Genomic DNA, 12,074 nt, shown 5'->3' on the forward strand with positions numbered 1-12,074 from the left:
CAAGTCAGGGCATTCCTTGGCTTGACTGGTTACTATAGGAGGTTTGTGTAGGGATATGATTCCATTGTGACTCCCCTCACAGAACTAACCTCAAAGAAAATACCCAAAAATGTAAACTGGACTCTTGACTGTCAAAAGGCCTTTGACACCCTGAACGGGGCAATGTGCTCAGCACCAGTTCTCAAAGCTCCAGATTATTATAGGCAGTTCATTGTGCAGACAGATTCCTCTGAACATGGGATAGGAGCAGTCCTGTCCCAAACCATTGATGATGGCCTTGACCGGCCTGTTGCTTTCATTAGCAGGAGGTAGGAGGGAGCAGCGTTGGAGTGCCATTGAGAGGGAGGCCTTTACTGGGGTTTGGCCACTGAAAAAGCTGAGACCATTCTTGTTTGGTACTCACTTTACTTTTCAGACTGACCACAGATCTCTCAGATGGCTAATGCGAATGAAAGGTGAGAACCCTCAACTTTTGAGGTGGTCCATATCCCTAAAGGGAATGGACTTTTCTGTGGAACACGGACTGGGACTGCCCATGCCAATGCAGATGGACTTTCCAGGTTCTTCCACTTAGACAATGAAGACTCTCTTGGGAAAGGTTAATCCCAACTTCTTTTGTTTGGGAGGGGGTTGTGTAGGAAAGTGCCCTTGTTGGCATGGTTACCTTCCCAGTTTGTGCCTGATATTGACGTCAACTTTGACTGAGAGTGTGTTGGGATCCTGCTAACCAGGCCCCAGCACCAGTGTTCTTCCCCAAAACGTCTACCATAATTGGCACACCTTGGGACATAGTTAAGTCCCTTGTAAAATGTACACATGGTACCAAGGGCCCTGTGGCCGGGAAAGGTCCCCAAGGGATGCAGCATGTATGATGCCACCCTAGATGACCCCTCCCTAAGCACATGCACCCTGCTACTGCAGCTTGTGTGTGCTGGTCGGGAGAAGAAAGACAAAGTCGACATGGCACCCTGAGAAGGGTGCCATGCCTCAAACCACTGCCTGTGGCATATGTGAGCCACCTCTCTAGCAGGCCTTACAGCCCTAAGGCATGGTGCGTTAAACCACAGGTGAGGGCATAGCTGCATGAGCAATATGCCCCTACAGTGTCTACGTCCATTCTTAGGCATTGTAAGTGCAGTGTGGCCATATTGTGTATATGTTCTGGGAGTTGTCACTACGAACTCCACAGCTCCATAATGGCTTCACTGAATACTGGGAAATTTGGTATCAAACTTCTCAGCACAATGAACCCACACTGATGCCAGTGTTGGATTTATTGAACAATGCACCCAGAGGGCATCACAGAGAAGCCCCCTGTTTTTTACCCAATCCTTTAATGCAGGACTGGCTGGTCTGTGCTAGTCTGCCACTAAGAGATGAATTTCTGACCACATGGGGTGAGAGCCTTTGTGCTTTCGGTGGCCAGAAACAAGACCTGCACTGGGTGGAGGTGTAACACCTGGCAGTGAGCATCAAAGGCTCAAGCCTCTTGTTACAGTGCCCCCCCCCCCGGGGACACTCCAGCTAGTGGAGATGCCCGCCCCCTAAAAGGAGTGGACACAGGAAGGGTGTAGCCACCCTCATGGACAGTAGCCATTGGCTACTGCCCTCTGACCTATGTAATGCTCCTAAATCCAGGATTTAAGGGCTCCCCTGACCCAAGTCGTCAGATTCCTGGCGACCTCACAAGAAGAAAAAAGACGGACTGCTTAGCTAAAACCCCAGCAGAGAAGACGGAAGATGAAAACTGACTTGGCCTCAGCCCTACCGACCTGTCTCCAGCATTAAAAGACCGGCAAAAGGAAGCAAAGTATCCTGCGGGTACAGTGACCTCTGCCAAGCCTCCAGAGGACTACCTGCATCACAGAGGACCAAGAACTCCTGTAGACAGCAGCCATGTCATGGGTTGACCTCTCCTGTCCTCCACGGCGATGCCTGCAGCGTGAATCCAGAGGATCCCCCTGACCGCGACAGCACCAGACGAAGATACCCTTTGCCAAAAGTTAAACTGAACCCGCAGCCACTGGCCTTGGGGAACCCTACCTCTGGTGCAGCAACATTCAGCAAGTCGCCCTCTTATTTATCCAGCCTGTAGCTTTCCGGAACCGACCCCCTGGACCCAGCGTGTAACATCTAAGTGACCCCGGGGGTCCCCTCATGGGAAAGCATTGGGAGGACAACGCTGTGAGGGTGTGTGTTTGGTACTAACCTGTGCCCACCCCTAGTGCTCATCTAACCCCCCACAGGTCTGCCCTCCGAAGATGGGAGTACTTATCTGCAAGTTGGCCTGATTTTGAGTGCCCCAGTCTCCACTGAAACCCATGTTAAATTTGGTTCATCTTTGACCTCTGCACCCAGCCGGGCCCGTATTGCTGTGGTTGGTGTTTGGGGTTAACTTGAACCCCAACGTATGGACGTCCTAACCCCCAGGGACTGGCTCTGTAAGTCATGTACTTACCTTTAAACAGTACTAACTTTTCTTCCCCCAGGAACTGTTTCTGGAAATTGCAACTTTTAAAACAGACTATGCCAATTATTCAAAAAACGTACACCTTGTCGATTCTAACCAAAGTGTTTTTTATACATATGTGGAATACATATTTATTTATGTACTTACCTGCAACTTGAATCTTGTGCTTTCAGAAATAAATTAACAAAAGATAATTTTGCTATATAAGAACCATTGGTCTGGAGTTAGTCATTGAGTTTGTGCTTCCCTTATTGTCTGTGTGTGTACAACAAATGCTTTGCACTACCCTCTGATAAGCCTAACTGCTCGACCACACTACCACAAAAGAGAACATTAGTATTATCTACTTTAGCCTCTGGGTAACCCCTGTACTCTGTGCACACTATATCTCATTTTGATATAGTATATACAGAGACAGCTTCCTACATCATGTGCCAAAGGTTTTGTCAGAGCCTCAAGACTCATCCTTTGGATTTGCTATCCTACAAAGAGTCAGACTGATATTCCAAGTGTGGCTCACCGCTGTCTGCACTAAACTAGGCACAATCATAACTCTGCTTTTGTCACCGGCCTCAGTCGACTCCTGATCCACAGCAAGAAAAGAGAAGAGGTCTAGGAGAATCATCCATTTTTAAAGAAAACAAAAACCATGATCGATCTTAGTCATGGCAGAGTTATCTGATAGAAACTTAAAGTTGCAGATTCCTTATTTTGTAATTTCACCCAGGTGTCAGACTGGATCTGAAGATTTTTCTTCGAGCAGTACCCTTACGTGTCGCCAGGTGGCGTTGGACGACTCCGCGTTTGTCGTTGGTGTCATGGTCGTGATGACGTCGGGGTCGTACACAGGCGCCGCCTTGGCGACTTCATTTCTTTTCTTTCTGCACCATGCGCTGATCCGCAGAGCACTACCCAAATCATTTTTTTTACCAATTTAAACACTTTTGTTGAGTTTTGGTGACTTCTGGTGCATGGAGGATGTCCCCGGAGACCAGGTTCAAACCAAGCGAGGACTGCCACCACATGATGTCGGTGACAGATCTGCAGAGGATCTGTTTATGTTGTTTGGAGCGCGACCACGACCCGAAGTCATGCTCCAAGTGCCGGGCCATGCATCTGAAAGTTTTGAGGGAGTTTTCCCCAAAGCTCATGGCTGCGCAGCGCTCAACTCCGCATCGCTCCCAGTCCCGCTCAAGAGGAAGGTCTCGAGACCACTCGCGGAGTCACCACCACTTCTTCCAAGTCTTCAGGTGACTCAGGTCACTCATGGAAGAAGAAGTCAAAGAAGACTAGGCATTCTTTAACTTCACCCCGTCGCTCGGCTAATGCGATGCAGGAGGAGCGTCGATGCTCCAGATCTCTGTCCAAGGAGCCTACTTTTCGGTCCACTCCGCGTCTCCCTGAGTTTCCGGGAGGCAGAGTGACCCCTTCCCAACTAAAGGAGTTGTCTGAGGCCATGCGTCTCATATTTGGGCTGTCCAAACCTCCTCCCCCCCTTCCCCATGGCTCTATCTGGGCCTGAGGGTTCGGGTAGGGGCCCTTTGGGTTCTGTGCCAGCGGCTTTGGCCCTGGCCTTCCGAGGGCCCCTCTGGATCTGCTACCGGATCCGTGCTGATGCCAGTCATGCCACTGCAACCTTTCCCAGTGCTGGCTAAGTTGTCAACGCTCTCAACGTCAGTTGGGCCCGCGATCAATGTCAATCCATCCTAATTCCTGACTACCGGCATCCTGAACGGCGCCAGCCGACGATGCGTTCGACTTCGATGGGGCCTACTCACCTTAGGTTGGATTCAGACCCTTTTTCCTATGGGTATGAATATGAGGAGGGATCGGAGTGGTCGCTGGACCCTTATACCAGCTGGTTGACCCTAACACGGATGGGGTACAGGAATAGGGCAAGGCCAGTGGTCTGGATACTTTCCAGGTGCTGGCATGCCGTTTCTTCTCCTAGCGTGGCCACACCAGAGGGAGCCTCCTATTCAGTTATGGTCAGTAGGGCATCTGAGGCCCTTGGCCTCAAACTGTCCACTGTAGCTGTCAGGACTAATCTCCTCATGAAGGTGCTTCAACCTGGGGCCTCCTCTTCTGAGCTTCTACTCCCATTCAATGAAGCCCTTACTGATGTTCTTCCATGTACTTGGTCCAGACCCAGCACAGGGGCTCCTGTGAACAGGACAGTCACCCGCCTCCATTGCCCTGCCCCGAACAACCCGAAATTCCTCTCCCAACACCTCACGCCGGAAAGTCTTATGATTCAGGCTTCCTCTTCTGGCGCATTCCCCTCCGCTCCCCGGATAGGGAATCGAAGACACTGGACCAACTTGGGAAGATATTTTCTTCCTCCAGTCTGTCGTTGCAGTCAATAAACACCACATGCCTTTTGGGCCCCTATACCCACTCATTGTGGGATACGGTCGCTCAAGTCTTTCCGCAGCTCTTGGAGGAGGCCCAGGCTATCATCTCTCAAGCTGTTGCTGATTGGCGAGACACGGCAAAGTTCACTATTTGCTGTGGGCTGGACACGAACAACTCTCTAGGTAGATTGGTTGCGATGACAGTGGCCTTGAGGCACCACACCTGGATGAAGACATCAGTTTTTTTCAGGGGATGTCCAGCAATCCCTAATGGGCATGCCCTTTGATGGCATCTGTCTCTTGGAGACAAGGCGACTGGGCGCTTGAGAGGTTCAAGGAGTCCCGGGCTATGTCTTGGTCCCTTGGCCTTTCGACTTCCCCTCACCTTCAGCAGTCCTCCTTTCGCCCCCTTTGTGGCTATGTAAGGGGCTCCCTGTCACTTCCCTTTCCCAGCCACCATGCCTCCCATGCTACTCAGCCCCTGTGTGGCCGAGGATGCTGAATCCCACTGGCTCATGGGGCAGGGAACCAGAGGTCTGCCCAGTCCACCCCGCCCTTGCTGCAGTCTCCAAGTCTTCCTAATCCATTCCCCCATCTCAGACCAGTCGGTGGCAGGATTTGCCATCACCTGTCGCACTGGGAATCCATCAAAACGGACAGGTGGGTTTTGCAGATCATCCGAAGGGGCTACTCTCTCCCCTTCGAGAGTGCCCCTCAGGCCATGCCTACGGCCGGTTACTGGAGGATCTTGTGGCACTTTTCTGCGAGGAAGTCGTGGCTCTCTTGACCAAAGGAACCATAGAGAGAGTCCCCGCGCCAGAAGTAGGTTGTGGTTGTTATTCCTGCTACTTTCTGGTGCCCAAAAAGGACAAAAGCTTACCTCCTGTCCTAGACCTTCAGGCCCTCAATCTCTTCCTCAGGAAGAAGTTCAAAATGCTCACTCTGGCTCAGGTCCTGCCTGCCCTGGACCCAGGAGATTGGATGGTAGCATTGGACTTGCACAATGCTTACTTCCACATACCTTTCTTGCCTGCCCACAGATGCTACTTGTGATTCATGGTAGTTCACAAGCACTTTCAATTTACTGTGCTTCCCTTCGGCCTTACCAGCTCCCCTCGGGTGTTCACAAGAGTAATGGCAGTAGTTGCAGCTCATCTGCGCAGGTTTCGGGTTTCAGTCTTCCCCTATCTCGACGACTGGCTGTTGAATGCGGATATGCCCGAGAGAGTTGTCTCCCACCTTCAGACTATGGCAAACCTTCTGCACATGCTGGGGTTCACTATAAAAATGCTGAAGTCGCACCTGACTCCATCTCAGATGCTCCCTTTCATTGGAGCTGTTCTCGACACAATGCAGTTTCGGGCCTATCCTCCTAAATATGATATTCAGGCTATGATATTGATGTTTTAATCTCTATCCTTGGTTTCGGTGAGACTGACTCTGATGCTGCTGGGCCTCATGGCCTCCTGCATCCTGCTGGTGACACATGCCAGAAGGCATATGCGGGCTCTGCAGTGGGACTTGAAGTTCCAGTGGACGCCACATCAGGGGAATCTCTCTGACATGGTCCAGATCTCAGGGGGGACTGCGAAAGATCTGTAGTGGTAGCTTTCGAATCAGGATTGGGTCAATGACAAATCCCTCTCCCTTCCCCAACAAGTTCTTACAGTAGTGACAGAAGTGTCACTCCTGGGATGGGGCAGTCCCATGGGAGAGGCGGAGTTCAGAGGTGTTTGGTCTCTGGTGGAGTCTGGACTCCACATCAGTCTTCTAGAATTCCAGGCGATCAGGCTTGCATTGAAAGCATTCCTCCCCTCTCTCAAAGGGAAAGTGGTGCAGGTGTTCACAGACAACACTACTGCCATGTGGTACTGCAACAAACAGGGCGGTGTGGGGTCTGGACCCTTTGTCAAGAGCATCTGTGCCTCTGGACGTGGCTCGCACATGAGGGCATTACCCTGGTGGTTTAATATCTGGCCGGCTTTCTGAACGCCAGAGCACACAAACTCAGCTGTCGATGCACAGTCGATCACGACTGGCGTCTCCATCCTGAGGTGGAGCAAGGTCTCTTCAGCAGTGGGGAAAGCCTTGGATAGATCTGTTCACCTCCGCAGAGAGCACACAATGTCGGCTGTTTTGAGTTTTGGAGTTTCCAAAGCGGCACTCGCTCGGCAGCTCTTTTCGTCTCAGGTGGAACTCAGGCCTCCTTTACGCCTTCCCACCTATACCACTTATGTCCAGAGTTCTGAAGATCAAGAACGACTGGGCCAAAGTAATCCTTGTGGCTCCGGACTGGGCAAGGAGAGTATGGTATCCAGAGCTACTGAGCATGGCCACAGATCCTCCAATCAGAATGCCCCTTCAGGAGGATCTTTTTTCGCTGCAACATGGAACGGTCCTCCACCCAAACCTGTCCAATCTTCACCTTCATGCGTGGAGATTGAGTGGCGGCAGTTGACAGCTTTTGACCTTCCGCCTGAAGTCTGTGATGTTATCTTGGCAGTGAGACGTCCCTCCACCAAAACGATATAGGCCTGTTGTTGGCATAAATTTGTGGCATGATGTGCCAACAAGTCTGTTGATCCCCTCTCTGCTCCTCTCTCTGAGGTTCTTTTTTTCACATTTTCTTTAGCCCAGTAGGGCTCTGCTCTGGGCATCCTGCAGGGTTACTTATCAGCTATGTCAGCCTTTCTTAGATTGCCAGACCAACCTTCCCTTTTCAAATCTCCTGTTGTTGATAGATTCCTTAAGGGACTTACCCATTTGTTTCCCCCCACTCCGTTTATTATGCCACAGCGGAACCTCAGTCTGGTCCTCACTTACTTGATGTGTGCTTTTTTTTAGCCGTTACACAATTGTCCCTTGCGGCTCCTTCCCCTCAAAACTGCATTTCCTGTTGCCATCATCTCTGCTCGCAGAGTGAGTGAGCTTTAAGCTTTTTCTTCTAAACACCCATTTTTGTCTGTTTACCCAGTCAAAGTGGTGCTTCGTACGAGGGCCTCCTTTCTTCACAAGGTTGTTACACCTTTTCATGTAGGCCATTCCATCACTTTGCCTACTTTTTACGCACTGCCACATCCTTCTCATGAAGAGGAGAGATTCTTCCTCAATCGTACTAAAGATTCTCAGTGGACGATCAACTCTTTGGTGGGTATGTGGGTGCGAAGAAAGGGAAGGCGGTGCAGAAGCATACCATCTCACAATGGGTACTATTTAGCATCAAACTGTACTAGGCTTTGGCAAAGAAGCAACCCCCTAGAGTCTTGCGCGCTCACTCCACAAGAGCAACTGCTGCTTCCACAGCGTTAGAACATGTAGTTCCTGTCCTGGATATCTGCCAGGCAGCAACATGGGCATCGTTGCACACGTTCACAAGACATTACTGCCTGGACAATCGGATCCACAGAGATGGCTACTTTGGTTGCTCGGTCCTGCAGGGTTTTTTATCATGGTTCGCAGCGCACCACCAAGGATGGTATTTCTTTGGTATCTCTTCTAAGGTAAGGAATCTGCAACTAGAAGTCTCTATCAGATGGACAAGTTAATTACTTTCAATAACGATTTATCTGGTAGAGACATATTCTAGTTACCGACCCACCTATCCTCCCCGCTTGCAAACTGATTTCTAGGGGCACGGATTCCCTTTTCAAGGCCTTAGTTCTGGCACACCATTTTCAGTGTTCTGTATGGCTCTGCGCTTTTGCGTACAAAGTCGTGAAAAGAAACGGACGTTAATGTGCCGAGGTGGTGTCTATGTACGACCTAAATGTCATCACTGCGATCACGATGCCAACGATGAACGCAGAGTCGACCTTCATCACCTCAGGGCACGCAAGGGTACTGCTTGAAGAAAAATATCCGGATCCAGTCTGACGCCTGGGGGAAAATCTGAGATAAGGAATCTGCAACTGTCTCTACCAGATAAATAGTTAGTGAAGGCAACTTGTTGTTCTGGCACTGAGCGCCAGCTGGCCAGAGACAGTGCCCAGGGACCTTACCCATGTTTCCTGATGGACTTTAGCCTAGGCAGGTGTGTATCATTCATGACGCATTCTGCTCTTGCCTACTCCACATGTCTTTTTGGGCCACACTCTCCTACTTCTGGAGCCAGAAGTGGTATATTATTCTTGATGTGTGACGGGACCTTGGCTAGGAATCCCATCAGGGCCTTTTCTGGGATCATCCTGCCTCACTGGCTCTGTTGGGAAGGATGATTCTGAGGTCAGTCTCTTCCTAGAAGGGAACATTCATACTAGTAGTGGACACATGCTACAGAGACCTCGGTTTCTTCCTCTGTGGTCAAAAGGGAGTACAAAAATATGCATTTTTATGTGCATAGGCATTCCCACATATGGATGATGAAGTGAATCCATGATCACCGTTTTAAGGATGTGTCACGGAGAAAGTGAGTAAGGAGGAAATGGAAATTAACGTATTGTATCATAGTATAGATATCTTAGTATATACTTTCCATGACATTTAGGGCACGGAGTTCATAAGTGTCCATCCCCTTTATTTAAATGTTAAAAAATGCTGGTCATCCTTCAGCGGCCGTACTCTCTCATGCTGAAAGTCGGTCACTAGAACCCTCCATTGCCATGTCTACTTGGGACTTCTGTGCAAGACAATCAAGTGGCTTCTCAAAGCAAATACTGTGGTATACATATAAGCTCCAGGACTGTCGCCCAGTTGTCCTTGCTCTTTCGTAAAAACATGTTTGTCTTTATTGCTGTTAATGAGATTGTTTTCCTCCGAAGCAATCGCGTTTTGTTCTTTAACTTTCTACGAGTTTGAAGGAAGGGGTGGTCTGTTTACCATTGAGTACAAGTTACTCAGCCTAGCAATTTCTAAACCAGCAGTCTGTAGCTGACCTTTTTGAAGATGAAGCTGTCCACAAGACCCCTCTGTTTTTAAATAAATGTTGTGAATGGGATAGCTTTATTGACAGCGTAGTTCGTAAAATGTCAAGTATTGATGGCCCAGCATTGTCGGAGGATAGGAAATGTAACTACAACCAGGTGATCAAACTCAAACTGTGAAAATCCATAGACTGAGAATGCACAGACTCGATTTGCCAGCGGGCTGCTGCCCATTTGCCAAAATATATGAATACACCTGAAGATCTTCAGCAGTTCAAAAAGCTGCATCAGACAGAACTCTGTGGACCATGCTTCTGTGCTTTCCGCCTGAGTCATAAGGGTATTTGCCTGATACCCTTCTGAAGCTGTGCTAACCCTCCTGCTGCCCACCTTTTTTTTGCATCAAAGCCCGCAGCTATCCCAAGAAGCCTGAAGGAGCTGGGCTCTATTGCCTTTCTACTCCTCAGCCGAAATTTGAGGAGGGCATTTCAAGATTCACCTATTAGTGCAGGGGAAGTCTGCTTCTGGTAGGAAATGGTGTGTGGTGCAGTACAGGGACCTTGTTAACTAAGTTGGGTGTTTGTGTAGAACCATACAGACTTGCCGCTGTTGGCAAGACGAACATTAATGTAATCTGAGAAAACCAGTCTGGTATTTGTTCTTCTTATTTGTGATCAGTGGTGATAAGTTGTCTTGTTCACATTCAGTTTGAGTTAGGTTCTGGTTATTCTGACTTTGATCATAGCAAGGCAGTCCTTCCTGCAATGAATATCCTAGCTAGATGAGACTTTATACAGATTTCTCTGTGTAGTCATACCAGTTAAGTATTTTGGACAGACTTCTAAAGGTGATACAGTTTACTCTCAGAATAAACAGTAAAAAACAGATTGCAGAACAATGGTTGCTGCAGCCAACAAACATAGGGATCTAGAAATTATGTTTCCAGCTGTAGCCTGTGTGCCTACGTTACTAAATGAAGTATTTAGTTTGTTAGAATTCTTATCTTTGCCTGATAATAATTTTGTTGAAATGTATCTGGGCATGCAGCTGACTAGCTGGAGACCGAACCATGTGAGACTACACGTTCATATCTTGACTGTTGTTTTTCTTTACTTTTCAGTTTGCCCAGCAAATAACCGGGATGCGATTCTGTGAAGCAAGTGCCAAGGATAATTTTAATGTGGATGAGATATTTTTAAAACTTGTTGATGACATCTTGAAAAAGGTAAACTGCCAACTGTGCTGGGAAGGGTATTCTAATTTAATATAATTTATGTGGCCACAGTGTGACACTGTAACATTTCAAGGGAATCATATGATCATTCAAAAATAGCAGTTTTAATTCAGCACCATGCAGATCATGCTCAATTGCTCTTCAGTGGATATGGGTGTCATAAATATTGTTGGGTTGCTTTCTTTACTGACTGACCTATTGGCTTTGCACTTCTTAATTAGTGTTGACATTCTCAACTTTTTGCTGTGTTAGCCCTAAAACTTGGTATTTCTTCTTATATTTTTCTCTGAGAATTTTTAAATTATAATTTCTGGAACGCCTTTAACATACCCCCAAATCTGTTTGGGAGACCAACCTCGCTTTCAGTTTGGTCATTTAAAGTTTTTTTTTCTGTTGGTGCCTTTTGATGTAATTAAGTCCTCAATTGTAGTTTTTCTTCTTTCCTTTCCTGAGAACACAGTATTATGTGGTGTAGCTTGATTCCGTAGAACCAAGTGATGGTGTTTCTGCTGACTTTTTGGACCAGATGTTTATTATTCAAACTATTCTGTCTTTCCAGGCTTCATCATGGCTTGGCAGGTGTACATTTTTATCCTTTTCCTGTGTGGAAAAATATTGGCAAGTAGTTGGTGAATACCCTAGATATGTTACTTTGTGGGTGTATGCAGACTCACAGGACATTCCAACCCTGGGTGTACCGCTTCACCCCATACTTCCAGCCTATATAAGTCCTGATTATGAGTCGCTCAGGCAGGTCAGTAAATCTGCACCTACAAAACCAGTACCATGTGGCAATACCTCACCAGTATCATGCAATTACAAGATTTCCTCATGTAATGGGGTATAACCGTTCAGAACTGCTCTTACCTGGTCGAAAACTGCACAGGATTCTCTTTTTTGTGGGTGCTGTCACCCTTATTTTCCGCCTACACAGAGCTTGGGGGTTGCTTTAGGGTGAGTGGTGGGCCAAAGTGGGGGAGGGCAGGGGTGACTGTAGTCTAGAAGGGGGAAGCTCATGGCTGAGGGTAGGTTGGTGTCAGAAAAACAGTGAAATATATGTGGGACCTTTGCTCCACTTGTAGTTGGGATCTATAAAGCTTTACAGAAATGTGGCAAAATCAAAACATTGAATGACACCCAACCCTGATATGACTAAC

The 12,074-nt window shown here is 48.1% G+C and overlaps 1 protein-coding gene across 1 annotated transcript in view; it reads left to right on the top strand.

Annotated features, from left to right (window-relative positions):
- The window catches only part of RAB12 (RAB12, member RAS oncogene family), a 181,246-nt gene that overhangs the window by 144,333 nt on the left and 24,839 nt on the right, over window positions 1-12,074 (top strand). The window contains exon 5 of the mRNA XM_069218825.1: window positions 10,804-10,908. Coding sequence (XP_069074926.1) covers window positions 10,804-10,908 — 105 coding nt within the window. The remainder of the gene's footprint in view (window positions 1-10,803; window positions 10,909-12,074) is intronic.

This window comes from Pleurodeles waltl, chromosome 2_1 (genome assembly GCF_031143425.1).
Source record: "Pleurodeles waltl isolate 20211129_DDA chromosome 2_1, aPleWal1.hap1.20221129, whole genome shotgun sequence".
Lineage (NCBI taxonomy): Eukaryota > Metazoa > Chordata > Amphibia > Caudata > Salamandridae > Pleurodeles > Pleurodeles waltl.